The 14262-nt window shown below is 56.4% G+C and overlaps 1 protein-coding gene across 3 annotated transcripts; it reads left to right on the top strand.

Moving 5' to 3' along the window:
- Positions 1–2640: 2640 nt before the first annotated feature.
- PYGM (glycogen phosphorylase, muscle associated) lies at positions 2641–14206 on the top strand. 3 transcript variants are annotated; one of them, XM_065881283.1, is made up of 20 exons: positions 2641–2950; positions 4006–4107; positions 4196–4274; positions 4359–4462; positions 4840–4971; positions 6254–6365; positions 6452–6534; positions 6954–7097; positions 7429–7521; positions 7767–7913; positions 8079–8242; positions 8539–8653; positions 9211–9312; positions 9654–9801; positions 10113–10171; positions 10299–10440; positions 10881–11088; positions 13238–13372; positions 13583–13649; positions 13767–14206. In XM_065881283.1, exons 1-20 carry the CDS (start codon positions 2708–2710, stop codon positions 13914–13916), a joined length of 2529 nt encoding a protein of 842 aa, XP_065737355.1. In that variant the 5' UTR covers positions 2641–2707; the 3' UTR covers positions 13917–14206. The 3 variants fall into 3 exon arrangements, with proteins under 3 accessions (XP_065737355.1, XP_065737356.1, XP_065737357.1); XM_065881284.1 differs by lacking the exon at positions 4006–4107 and having other exon boundaries at positions 2708–2950; XM_065881285.1 differs by lacking the exons at positions 4006–4107; positions 4196–4274 and having other exon boundaries at positions 2708–2950; positions 4442–4462.
- Positions 14207–14262: the final 56 nt, after the last annotated feature.

The following is a 14262-nucleotide window of genomic DNA, read 5'->3' as shown; positions in this document are numbered from 1 at the left end:
GGGAGAAGGACTTGGGGAAACAGGTCAGTTTCAGCCTTCAAGTTTCCATCCTGCTGGGCTGGGGGAAGCAAAATAAAAGAGGGGCTCCTGAGGTGGCATCACCTTTGGAAAAGACTGGAAAGTTTGAGTGGGTGCCAATGACGCAACAAAGACCAAAAGAACCCACAAGAAAGGTAGTTGGAGAAACCAGTTCAAAGTACATCTGTTTCCCAAGAGAAACAGGATGTGTCCCAGTTCAGCAAGTGCCTTGAGTGCAGGGGCGGGGTGAGCACTAAGTTGATGAGCAGGGAGGGGGCGTGGATTGGGTTGACGGTGGGGAGCAGGATAAGAAGCTAGGAATGCTCTGTTAGGAGCAGGTCCATAGTGGCAGGAAAATTAGGGGTCAGTGCAAAGGTTTGTGTGGCCAGAGCACGCAGCCACAGTTGGGGCATGAGATGACAACATGGGGAACTGGCGCTACCTTGTCGACAACTGTGCCAAGGAGCTTCTGAGCTCTACCCGGCCCTCCACAAGGAACCACGGGCCAGGCAGCCCAAGATGCTGGCCAAGCGCAGAGACCAGGTGCTCGGTGGAGGGTGGGGTGAACCTCCCCAGAGGCACAGCCCGGGAGGAAAGGCTGAGGGTGGGAACTGTGAGACCTGAGAGCCACCAGGCATTCTTTTGAAATACAAGGTGTAAAAAACTTAAAATGCAAACGTTTTAAGAGGAAGTTTTCTGTGTTCTCATGGCATCTGTGTTTTGGTGTTCTCTTCATGGTCTTTTTTCTCTGCTCTGGAGCACGCACTATGGAAGACCAGAACAGACGCTATTTGGGAGTAGGGGTAGAGCAGAGCTTGGCCTTTGGAAGACTTGGAGTTTGGCCCCCATACTAGGGTGGTAATTCCAGGGCTGGGTCTGCTGTGGCGCAGAGAGTCCTCAAACAGCTTGGCCTTCCTTGAACCAGACTCAATAACATCCTGCTGCTGTCCTGGCCTCTGACCTGCTTCCTTGGCCCTCAGACCAGAGCACCCAGTCCTCCCCTTCCACCGGCCCAGCGCCCGGCCCCAGGAAGCCCAGGCATCCTTTGAAATAGCACCAGGCCCTGGGCTCCTTTTGCTCAAAGAACAAAGCAGGATCTGAGGTCAGCCTCCACAAGACTAGGAGGCAGTGGCTGGAGGAAGCAGGGATTTGTATTCTCACTTGAGAGTATACATTTCTTGAAGGAATTCAAGGCTCAGAAAAGTAAAGCAACCAGCCTAAGTTCCCACAGCAAATCAGTGCTGGGGCCAGGACACCAGCAGTGAACTGGGGGCAGCCAAAGCCGCAGAAGGAAGGATCTGTAGCTGCCAGGCCCTGGGGAGGAATGGTGTAACGTTCCCGGGGTGCAGGAGCTCCCATTTTATGGGTGAAGTCACATTTATGAACCTGGCCCACTCTTTTTTTTTTTATACAGCAGGTTCTTATTAGTCATCAACTTTATACACATCAGTGTATACATGTCAATCCCAATCGTCCAATTCAGCACACCACCATCCCCACCCCCCGCCACAGCTTTCCCCCCTTGGGGTCCATACGTTTCTGGCCCACTCTTTAGGCCTGTCCAGTGTGAGGCCCCAGGTGGGAGAAATGAATGGGAGAAGGCCTTCACTCAGTCACCTGGCAGCTGTGTCATGGGGAGACCTAATGCCACTGGCTAATGTTGTGTGTGTGTGTGTCTGTGTAGGGGGTGCTTCAGTTCTACCCCTGTGGGCCACAGGACTGCAGTTCCCAGGGACCCCTGCTCCAGGCTGGTGGCCTCCAGCCAAAGCTGGCCTGTAATCTGACCGTCCCTCTCAAAAGGTCACTTCAGAGGTCCTTGAGGGACAGCAACAGGGGGAGCTCAGAGTGACTTGACTTTGTGAGGGGGTGGGGCGGGGAGGGGCCCTGCCTCAGGCGACCTCCCCATACCACCCCTGGAACCCGGGGTCCTGGTCCCCCTTCTCCCAGCCACCCAGTGTCCTCTGCTAGCTGCCCTTCTTCTGTTCGGGGTACCCTGATCCTCCGCGCCTGGGCCTTCAGCCTGTGGGGAATCCTGGCCCCTCTTGCCACATGTGTCCTCCCCACCCGGGTGCAGGGCCACCGTGGAAGCTTGACCAGAGGGCATCCCGCCTGTGGTTTGCAGCCTCTTGCGTGAAGGTCTAGAACCGAAGTCAAGCTGCTCTGATGGAGGCTGGGCCTCCTGTCACCTGTCGTCCTTGACAGCGCCCTCAGCCTCTCCAGGGAGTCCTGATTGAGGGCCTGCAATCAGGCTGCATCCTTCATCTATAACCCAGGAGAGGGGCCCAGATCAGGGCGGCGACAGCCAAAGTCACAGCCTAGAGGCTCCAGTCAAGCCTCAGGCCTCAAGCCAGTGCTCTGTCTGCTGCATCTTGTCTCTGACCCTGCAAAAGGCAGGGACGGGGACAGAAGACAGCAGACCCCAGTGTGTGAGGCCTGGAGGAAGTGGGTCAGCGCAGGGCTGCGAATGAGCCAGGGTGGCCCTCCCTGCCCCTCCTCTCCTCCCCTCACCCCAAAATAGCTCCCCGAGCAGCCAAGCCAAGACCGACCCATCGAGGGAGGAGGCGGGGCACGTTGCCCAGAGCCAGGCTTTAAAGCACCAGCCGGCTGGGGATCTCCACTCCCTGGCTGGAGGCACTGCTCAGGCTGCCCGCCTGTCCACACAGTCAGTCCGGCCCGCCCTCCCCCAGCCATGTCCCGGCCCCTGACAGACCAGGAGAGGAGAAAGCAGATCAGCGTGCGTGGCCTGGCCGGCGTGGAGAATGTGACCGAGCTGAAGAAGAACTTCAACCGGCACCTGCACTTCACCCTCGTGAAAGACCGCAATGTGGCCACCCCTCTAGACTACTACTTTGCGCTGGCCTTCACCGTGCGTGACCACCTTGTGGGCCGCTGGCTCCGCACGCAGCAGCACTACTACGAGAAGGACCCCAAGGTGCTGCTTGGGGCACCCCGGGAGGGGAATGGGCTGGGGGCTGGGAGATCTTGACCAAGTGGCAGCCCCTCCCTGGGGTCAGGGCTCTCTGCAGCAAAATAAAGGGTCACTCCAGGTTCCTGAGGTTGGAGGATCCAGGGGTGCCAGGTGCAATGGGCTGCTGGGGCAACCCAGGGGGAGAAATCTGGGATGGGGGCAGGTCAGGGGGCTCGGGTCAGTTAGGCTGGTTGCCAAGGCCCAGGGCTCACTCAGAGAATGGAGGGGCTTCTGGGGGACATGAAGACCCCTGTGGCCTGGGTTGGGCCCTAAGTGGAAGGACATATCATTGAATGTGTGCGTGGTGTGTGTGCTGGTACAGCGCATGGGGCGCAGCTGGGGCAGCTGGGGTGGTGAGATCAAATGTCTGTTGGGGTCACTGGTAAATGTCAGCAACCTGACACTTCTGGGCAGGCGTGGGGGAGGGCCAGGGAGGGGACCCAGGGAACCAGGAGACCAGGCACCATCAGCATCCTAGATCCTGGCAGCTCTCCGTCCTCTTCTTGGGACTGAGGCTTGAGAGCCAGGAGGCCCTCTGCAAGGACGGGAGGTGGCCGACTCTAGCCCTGAGTCATGTGTGACCTTGAGCCAAAGACTTTTTTCTCTGGGCCTGGCTTTCCCTTTTGGGAAGCACTTGGAGGTGCTTCCCTATGTTCTGACTCCCTGATGGGCTGGCTGTTGGCAGGATTGCGTGCAATGAAAGGAGTTCCTACCTCTCCTAGGCACCTCTCCTAGCCCCTGAGGTAGATATGGCCAGCCCCATTTTCCAGATGAGGAAACTGAGGCTCAGAGAAGAAAAGTGATTTGTCCAAAGTCAGAAGAAATGCTGGGACCAGAATCTTGCCTGTTGGGTCCCAAAGCCTGAGAAGGGGGGAGAAATGGAGGCAGGGCTGGAACATGCTGGGGCCTAGGAGTGGGGCAGGAAGTATGAGAGGTGCAGGCTCAGCTGGGCCTGGCTGAATGTTAGTGGGTGGCCTTGATGCCCTCCCCTCCACCTCCCCACCTGTCTCTCCGGGCAGAGGATCTACTACCTGTCTCTGGAATTCTACATGGGCCGGACGCTACAAAACACCATGGTGAACCTGGCCTTGGAGAATGCCTGTGATGAGGCCACCTACCAGGTGTGTAGGGGTGGGGCAAGGCTTGGGGCTTGGGAGATTGACCTGCTGGCCCTTGGCCCTGATGCCTGCCATACCCTCCCGCCTCTAGCTGGGCCTGGACATGGAGGAGCTGGAGGAAGTCGAGGAGGACGCAGGGCTGGGCAACGGGGGCCTGGGCCGGCTGGCGGGTAAGTGAGCAGGGTGGCAGGGGATTGGGCAGAAGGGTTCCTTTATGCCACGTCTCTGACACCCACCTCCATGCACACCCCTAGCCTGCTTTCTGGACTCCATGGCGACACTGGGCCTGGCTGCCTATGGCTACGGGATCCGCTATGAGTTTGGGATTTTTAACCAGAAGATCTCTGGGGGTTGGCAGGTGAGTGACCTTGGGCCCTGACCTTGTTATTATGATGGAGAAGACCCCTATTTGTTCATTCATCTGCACATAGATCCAGAACCAGCCCCAGCCTTGGTGGAAAACATCCTTGCCCCTTCCCCCTGGCCCCAAGCCAGTTGTTAGCTCTGGGGATAGGAGGTCCATACCTGTGGAATGTCTCAGACTCTCTTACACACACGGTGTCCCCGTGGATATTCCACCAGACCAGGGGCCCACCTACCCCAAAGCCCTTCATTTACACCCTCCCTGTATAGGGCACATTAGGGCCACTGCTCCTGGCCTACTCACCACCTGCTGTGGTGTGAGCCTGGCTCTGACACTGCCTTCCTTTCTCCCCTGACCTGCCTTGGGCTCAGATAGAGGAGGCTGATGACTGGCTTCGCTACGGCAACCCCTGGGAGAAGGCCCGACCCGAGTGCACACTGCCTGTGCACTTCTATGGCCGAGTGGAGCACACCAACCAAGGGGCCAAGTGGGTGGACACGCAGGTGAGGGGGACGTCAGGGAGCGGGGTGTGGTGGTGGGGAAATCTAGTGAGGGAGAGGGGAGGAGGTTCTAGAGGAAACAGAGAGAAACAAGGAAAGAGCCTGCAGGCTACTGGACCTAGTGCTATTTTATAATGGATGCCACTGAGGCTCAGAGAGGTTAAGTGACTTATTCAAGGTCACACAGCTAGAACTAGGAGAGACTGGAGACAGGGTCACAGGGGAGCCAGACCAAGTGCAGAGCCTGGGAGGAGGAGAGAGGCCACCCTGCTCTACCAGTGCTTCTCCCCTGACCTGGCTCCTTTCCACCACCCCACAAGACTCATCAAAGAATAATCACGGAATCTTGGCTCCCCTGCACATCTGAACTGGGGGCTTGATGGGAAACAAAGCAACAGCCCAGAAACGGGGACAGGGGAGAAACTTAAAAGCCTGGAGAGGGCAATTGACTTGTTCAAGGTCACAGAGCAAGTTAGAGGGAACCTAAAGCTAAACGAGGTGTCCAAATTCCAGCTCAGCCAGTCTTGCTGTGGCTGCAGGTCATCGGCCTCCAGATGGCTGCACAGCAACCTCTAGGCTTTCAGAATCTAGAGTTTGTTCTGCTGTCATCCACGCTAAGGTCCAGCAGGGCTCTGGCTGCCCGCCTAGCTCTATGTTCTTGGGCCAGTCCCTTCCCTCTCTAAGCTGCAGCTTTCACTCTGCTCCAATCAGGGGCTACTTAAATGTTGGGGAGGGAGGCGTAGGTGTGCCCCCCGCCCCATGATAATGGGCAGCTATCAGCAGCAATTATTGATGTTTGCTAATTGTGGGAGGTGGGGCCAGCATTAGTCACTGCTAATTAGCCCTGTGGTCAACCAGGCATAAGCCCTTTGGATGGCCTTGACCTCCGTGACCCCCTCAGCCAGGCCCCATGGTTCCCCCCAGCCCTTCCATGAGTCCAGAGTGTCCTCTAGACTGTGCTCAGGCCAGCGGCCAGCTCATCGCCATCATGGCGGAGTGGCCACCAACAGGGCTCCGCCCTGGGCTCCGAGCTCATCCCCACCTCCTGGAATCTTCACAACAGCCCAGCAAGGAGGGGCACGGTGGTGGAGGCACTGGGAAGTCCTCTCCTTATGGACGAGGTCCAGAGAGGTTGGCGGGGCTGCTTGTGGTCACCCAGAGTTGGGACTAGAACCCGGCGTGGGGAGTTGGGGGAGTGCAGTGACAGAGCACAGAGTTCCGGCTCTCAGGGCCTCTCGGGCATGGCAGATGCCCACCTCCTGACGCCACACTGGGTGCCCCGCAGGTGGTGTTGGCCATGCCTTATGACACACCTGTGCCCGGCTACCGCAACAACATCGTCAATACCATGCGTCTGTGGTCTGCCAAGGCCCCCAATGACTTCAACCTCAAGGACTGTGAGTTCAGCCAAAGTCAGCAGCCCCTGCCCACCCCGGCCCACACTCGACCCAAGCCTGACCCTGTCCCCACATTCGTTCCTCAGTCAACATCGGTGGCTACATCCAGGCTGTGCTGGACCGCAACCTGGCTGAGAATATCTCCCGTGTCCTGTATCCCAACGACAACGTATGTTACCCCCTGGGCTGGGGACAGGAAGCCAGAGTGCATGGGAGAGGGCAGGAGAAGGGGAGTGACACTTGCTGGTGCCCTAGTCACACCCAAGGCATATTGCTGGCCCCTACGTGTCCTGTTCTTCCCCCAAGTTCTTTAAGTGGGAGGATGCCTGAGTCCTGGGGGCAGCAGGTTAGGGTGGGGCACTTTGGATGAGCCGCTCCCTGGTAACACCCACAATACTCCTGGTCCTTAGCCCTCCCTCCTGCTACCATCCACATTGCTGCTTCTTGGTGGGTGAAAGACCCCTGGGTCCCTGAGGTGGGGCAGCTCAGGGCTCAGGAATCTTGGTGTGGGTGGGAGTCTCCCCTGGCCACACCCACAGCAGTGTTAGGCCACCACCTTGACTCCACCCTGCCTGGCACTGTCCCCAGTTCTTTGAGGGGAAAGAGCTTCGGCTGAAGCAGGAGTACTTCGTAGTGGCTGCCACGCTCCAGGACATCATCCGCCGCTTCAAATCCTCCAAGTTCGGCTGCCGAGACCCTGTGCGCACGAGCTTCGACGCCTTCCCGGATAAGGTACCAGGCCCCAGGGAAGGCCAGTCTCTACACCTCCTGTGATGGGTGCCATCCCTCCTCCCTCCAGTCTCAGCCTGAACCACCCATTTTACAGATGACGACGTGGAGGCTGGGTGTTGGGGGTGGGTGTGGGGGGATCTGCTCGCGATCCTCAATAGAACCTCGCTCCCCTCTTCCTCCTGCCCCATACCTGCCCCCGTGAGGGCCTCCACCCCCAGCTCAACCCTAGAACCATGAGGGGCCCTGGGGGGCGGTGCTCTGAAGGGGCAAAGGACAGCAATCATAGCCTTGGTTTGGAGCCCAGACTGACTCCAATGCCCCCCGCCCCCAGGTGGCCATCCAGCTGAATGACACCCACCCCTCCTTGACCATCCCCGAGCTGATGAGGATCCTGGTGGACCAGGAGCGGCTGGACTGGGACAAGGTGGGCTTCAGGGCCCCTCCTGCACCCCTGCCTCACCCTCTGCATCTCAGGGTTCCCCTCCCAGTCTGGGGAGGGGAAAGATGTGGGTGGAGCCCCCCCTGCACAGACGGCAGTGTGAGGCCCAGAGGGCGGGTGTCCTAGAACCGGGCGCCGCAGTGGCAGGGCCAGGGCTCTTGGCTACACAGTGAGTGTGGAGAGCCATCGGCTTAAGCCCGGGGGCCCTTCCTCGCCATCCTGTCTGTCAGGCATGGGATGTGACTGTGAAGACCTGTGCCTATACCAACCACACGGTATTGCCCGAGGCCCTGGAGCGCTGGCCCGTGCACCTCATCGAGACCCTGCTGCCTCGGCACCTCCAGATCATCTATGAGATCAACCAGCGCTTCCTTAATGTGAGTGGAGGAAGCGTGGGGTGGAGGGTGGGGCGTGGAGGGCATGGAAAGCATGGCTCCTGAGACTCTGGCAGGGAGGGCTGTGGACAGAGACCTGGGGATAGGGTAGGGGCTGGAAACCTGGGTCCTGGGTCGCCGTCCTAGCTCTTGGCTCTCTTGGCACAGCGGGTGGCGGCTGCGTTCCCAGGGGATATAGACCGGCTGAGGCGCATGTCGCTGGTGGAGGAGGGCGCGGTGAAACGTATCAACATGGCGCACCTGTGCATCGCCGGTTCACATGCTATCAACGGCGTGGCTCGCATCCACTCCGAGATCCTCAAGAAGACGACGTAAGACCCACTCCCCAGACACCGCCCCTCCCGCTGGACCCCCGCTCACCCCCTCACTGTCCGGCACCAGCCATTCACAGTTGCCCTCAGCTGGCCCCTTCCACGGGTGGCACCACTCTTACAAGCATCATAGCCTTGCCGTCCAGTCCAGTCCTGTCCCCAGATGACCCCTCTTACACACAGCACCCTCCCCCTCCCCCCCAGGCCCCTTTCATCAAGAAACCAGGGTAGGGGCCCCAGGGAGGAGGGCTTCATCCCACAGGGGTGATTGGTGATTCCCCGACCCCCTCCTATAGCTTCAAGGACTTCTATGAGCTAGAGCCTCATAAGTTCCAGAATAAGACCAACGGCATCACTCCTCGCCGCTGGCTGGTTATGTGTAACCCTGGGCTGGCAGAAGTCATTGCTGAGGTGAGCGTTCACATATGGCCAGCAGGGGTCAACACGGTCACCGCAGGGAGCATCTGGGTGTGGTTGTGTATGTGGTTCACTGTAGGGCACCCATCTGAGGGCTGAAGTCCATCCTGCACTGCGTTCCCCAAGCCTTGCATCTGTCTGGAGAAGGGGAACCATTTTCTTACTTGCATGAGGGTGCCTGTGGGCGAATGGAGGCCCTGGCTATGAAGGTCAACCTGGTGGAGTTCACAGTCTAATGGAGGGGTTATCAGCAGGTCACATCTGGATTGAGACCAGAAAGGGGCAGAGAGTGGGAGCGGGGCCCTGAGGTCAATGCCTGTCAGAGGAAAAGGCCAAGAGGAAGGCCTGTGGGGTCAGATGGGGGTCAGCCATCAGAGCTCAAGGTCAGGAGGGGAGGAAAGATGCACATACATGTACTACCCCCCAGCTGGGAGGATGCAGAGGAAGGAGCTGTCTGCAGTGGATGGGGCTTGGTTGACCTGGAAAGGGACCCCTCTGTGAGGGAGGACGGAGGAGGGATATGGGCCTAACTGAGAGCTATCTTCCCACAGCGCATCGGGGAGGACTACATCGCAGACCTGGACCAGCTGCGCAAACTGCTCTCCTATGTGGACGATGAAGCCTTTATCCGGGATGTGGCCAAAGTGAAGCAGGTGAGGAGCGCTGCAATCTGGGACAGACTCCTGTGCTAGGGCTTGAGTGGAGGGTGCTGGAGGGGCCGGATGTCTGAGTCAGGAATGGCCGATAGAGCTCATCTCTTCTGCAACCTCAGGCCATTGGTAGAAGTTGCCTGGAGTCAGTCCATGGTGGGAAGGCATCATCTGACCTCACTGGAAGAGTGCTGACATTGATTAGCAATGTCTGCCCTGATGCAGGAGTGGATAAAGGTGGCAAGGGAGACTTCTATCCTCACCTTCCTGGGAAAGAAATGAGACTGTAGGATTTCCTGAGGCTGAGGCCTATTGGTGAGCTCTCTCCACTCCCCTGACTTCAGGAAAACAAGTTAAAGTTCTCTGCGTACCTAGAGAAGGAATACAAAGTCCACATCAACCCCAACTCGCTCTTCGACGTCCAGGTGAAGCGGATTCATGAATATAAACGCCAGCTCCTCAACTGCCTCCATGTCATCACAATGTACAACCGTGAGTGGCAGGGTTCCCTCTGGCTCCTGGTTCCCCGCTCTGTGTACCTCCCAGGATACTATATACTTCCTGATCAACATCTCCTTTGACCTCAGGATAACTCTTGGGACATGGAATTATCCCCATTTCACAGATGGGCAAACTGAGGCTCAGAAGGGGAGGAAGTGACAGATCTGAGGTCACAAAGCAAGTGATTGCCCAAGTCAGGGCTACTGTCTCCCAGCCCAGCCCTGGCTGGATGAGTGCTGTCAGGTGTTACTGCCTAGAGGGAAAACCTGGCCCACTCACTGGATCCCTCTGTTTCTCCATAGGCATCAAGAAGGATCCCAATAAGTTTTCTGTGCCTCGGACTGTGATGATTGGAGGGAAGGTGAGAAGCCGGGCTGCAGACCATGGCTGTGGTTCTTTGATATCCAGGTTCAGGTCAGCCTGGCTGGGTTGCAGGATGGGGCTAGGAGGTCAGGCTGTGGAGCTGACCCCAGACTGTGCTCCCACAGGCTGCACCTGGGTACCACATGGCCAAGATGATCATCAAACTCATTACAGCCGTTGGGGATGTGGTCAACCACGACCCGGTGGTGGGAGACCGCCTCCGCCTGGTCTTCTTGGAGAACTACCGAGTCTCACTGGCCGAGAAAGGTGGAATGCCGCCAGTGGGGACCCTAGGGAAGCTCTGATTAGTTCAGTTCCAGGAAGAGATATTAATCTCCTCTTCTTAGGGTGCTTGCACTTTAAGGAAGAACCTGGAGAGGACGATACTCAAATCATGAGGATGTCCCTTTAATGGTGGTATGGGGTGAAATTATAGGGGAGATGGGCCTCAGTGGTGCCCTTTAAGTCACACAGTGGAGCTGGGGGTGGGGGGAGTCCAGGTTAGGTCCCAGATGTTCAAATATCAACAAGAGGTGGCGGTGCGGTGCGGGGGCAGTGAGAGAGAGACTTAATTGGTTACGAGTGGAGCGTTGGGGTGGAGGGGACTCTGAATCTGGCTAGGCCTAGGGCCAGACTAACTCCAGAGTCTCTAGCTGGTCTGGGGCTCTTCCTGGAGCTGAGCTTGTCTCCTGCTGCCCCCCCAACAGTGATCCCGGCTGCTGACCTTTCCGAGCAGATCTCTACTGCGGGCACTGAGGCCTCAGGCACTGGCAACATGAAGTTCATGCTCAATGGGGCTCTGACCATTGGCACCATGGATGGGGCCAATGTGGAGATGGCAGAAGAGGCGGGAGAGGAGAACTTCTTCATCTTCGGCATGCGGGTGGAGGACGTGGAAAGGCTTGACCAGAGAGGGTATGGGCTGCAAAGTTCACAGTCTGTGGGCAGGAGGCACCAAGGTGCGACTGCTGGAGGTAGAGCCGGGAGCAAGAGGCATGACTGGAAAGGCTGGTCCAGGCTGCACAAGGTCTTAGTTATGGCCATCACGAGTCTAGAAAACTTTTGAGGTAACTTATAACAAATAAGGTTAATGAAATGGGAAAAGAAAGAAGTAACATAGAACTGAAGGAAAAGGAAGAGAAAATAATACCAACCCTCAGAGATAATATTATTTCTGGAATTGGAAGTAAAGTGAAATTCTTAGCTCCCTGGCAGCCATGGCAAAAAGGGAAATATGAGTACAGTAGTTATATCTGTGCTTGTGGTCAGAAACGTAGATCTTCAGAGAAGACATTTTCCTGGCATTACATTTTTTTTTTTTTTTTTTTTTTGCGGTACGCGGGCCTCTCACTGTTGTGGCCTCTCCTGTTGCGGAGCACAGGCTCCGGATGCGCAGGCTCAGCGGCCATAGCTCACGGGCCCAGCCGCTCTGCGGCATGTGGGATCTTCCCGGACCGGGGCACGAACCCGTGTCCCCTGCATCGGCAGGCGGACTCTCAACCACTGTGCCACCAGGGAAGCCCCTGGCATTACATTTTTAACATTTTAAAATATGATTTTTTCTTATCATAAAAGCAGTACATGCTCACTGGTTAGAAATATACAAAGCCACAAAGAATAAAACAACTGTCATCCATAATCTCATCACCCAGATTTAAAGCCACAGTTCTCTTTTTCTTCGTGTATTTATATGTGTGTGTATATAGTTTTTAAAAGTTGGGAATAATGCATGTACAGTATTGAATCCTGTTATCTTAACATTGGTGAGGCATTTTCCATGTCATTAAATAGTCCCCAAGATATTTTACATGTTTGTATAGCATTCTCTCTTACGTACATGGCATAACTTATTTAACTAGTTCCGTATGGTTGGACATTAAGGTTGATTTCCCCTGTTAGGATAAACGTCCCTGTGATGACTAACCTTTTACATTGATGTCCACATCTCTGATTATTTCCTTAAGATAATTATTAGAAGGGGGTATATCTGAGTAAAAAGTATGAGTTCTTAAGGCTCCTGATACACATTGTCAAATTGTTTTCCAGAAAGTTGGTACCAGTTTACACTCCCACCAACAGCTTACAAGAGCTGGCACTGAATGTTGATAGGAATTTCTCCTGTGGGGGTTGACTAGAAAGTTTAGACTTGGTCCTTTGTTGTTGTTGTTGTTTTGGTTGCACCGTGTGACGTGTGGGATCTTAGTTCCTTGACTAGGGATTGAACCCGCGTCCCCTGCATTGGAAGCGTGGCAGACTTGGTCCTTTGGACAGGAAGGAAATGTGAAATGTTTTGAGCAAAGTCCAACACGTTCAGAACTAGGCTCCAGATGGACACTTTTGGCTGCAGGAGGGAGGCTTGACTGGAGGGGACAATGTCTAGGTGGGGGACCAGTGTGGGGCTGACACCAGATGGCAGGGGGAGTCCCCTGCAGCAGACCAGTGCTGGGGATGGGGATTAGGGACATTGTTGAGGAGGCGGACTTGGTTTCTGGTTGGAAGAGAGAAAGGGAGGAAAGAGATGAGACTGGTCTTGAGAGATTTGAACCCAGGTGGCTCAGGAATGGATTGTGCTGCCTTAGCAAGTGGGACACCGGAGGAAAGCTGGTGCCAGGCACAGCGATGAGCTTGGCTGGACGGTTCGAACTTAAGGATGTTCCTCACGATATACCTGTTCGCTCCTTCTGGGGCCTGAGAGTGAGGCCAGGGATGGACTGTGGATGGTGGGGGAGAAAAGCCATTAACGGAGGAAAGAAACCTGTTGGGAGACAGTGGTGGTGTGTGGGAAGAAGAGCGCTTGGTTTGGGGCCTTTGGCTCTGACACTACCTTTCTCTCCTCTCTAGACCTCAGTTTCCTCATCCACGAAGTGGGGGATGAAAAGCTGAGCTGAGAAGGGAGGGGGCCTCTTGGAAAGACCTCCAGAGGGAGTGTGGCAGCTGCGGGGAGGGCAGTAGCAGGCTGGGCCTGGGTTTTGACCCTGGGGCTTGGAACTTCCTGGATTTTTGCTGGAGGAGGAGGAGCCAGGAACCCATTTCCAGGGCACTGACTACAGCTCTTCCCCAACAGGTACAATGCCCAGGAATACTATGACCGAATTCCGGAGCTTCGGCACATCATTGACCAGCTGAACAGCGGCTTCTTCTCCCCCAAACAGCCCGACCTGTTCAAGGCCATTGTCAATATGCTCATGCACCATGACCGGTGAGCTGGCCGGCCAGGAAACTGCGCACGTGGGGCTGCTGGGCTCAGTAGGGCTCAGGTGCGGTGGGGAGGCTGGACAGGGCTTCTGGGCAGTTGGGACTAGATTCCTTTGGAAGCAGCATCACTGTTCAGGTCCCCAGAAATCCAATGGGACAGGATGGGCTTGGCCCTTGACCTCATGAAACGTCCTGATTCTCCATTCCCCTCCAGGTTTAAAGTCTTCGCAGATTATGAAGAGTACATTAAATGCCAGGAGAGAGTCAGTGCCCTGTACAAGGTGAGGGGTCCTGGGCCAGGGGCCGGCAGGGCTTTGGTGGCCCTGGTTGGGATGAGGTGGTAGGTGGGGACCCCACTGGCAGAGCAAACCCAGAGCTAGCTCCCTTTTGGCTTGTAGAACCCGAGAGAGTGGACGCGGATGGTGATCCGGAACATAGCCACCTCTGGCAAGTTCTCTAGCGACCGCACCATTGCCCAGTACGCCAAGGAGATCTGGGGCATGGAGCCTAACCGCCAGCGCCTGCCAGCACCTGATGAGAAGATCTGAGCCTCTAGACCAGACCCAAACCTGCCCCTGAGTCTGTTGGCAGTCCCTTGGGCCAGCTCCAGCTCCTCGTCCAGAGGGTAGGGTACTGGGGTTAGATCTCTAAACCTCTTCCTGGAACCCCATTTCCCATCAGCCTTGAGATCCCAGTGTTCAGCGTGACTAAGGACACTGCTCCCGTCCTGTCCTCGGGCTCCCCGCCCGCTCCTATTTATGGCTCTGACCAACTTTACCCACTCCCCAATAAACTGGTTCTCCTTGGGAGCCTCCTTACTCCTCTGTCTGTTGGGAAATATTTTTAGCTCTGGGCGGCATAGCAGCTGCACAGTCACCGCGCCTTACCCCCACC

This window comes from Phocoena phocoena, chromosome 8 (genome assembly GCF_963924675.1).
Source record: "Phocoena phocoena chromosome 8, mPhoPho1.1, whole genome shotgun sequence".
NCBI lineage: Eukaryota > Metazoa > Chordata > Mammalia > Artiodactyla > Phocoenidae > Phocoena > Phocoena phocoena.
The sequence above is the reverse complement of the archived record's forward strand: the minus strand, read 5'-3'. Positions and strand labels throughout refer to the sequence as shown.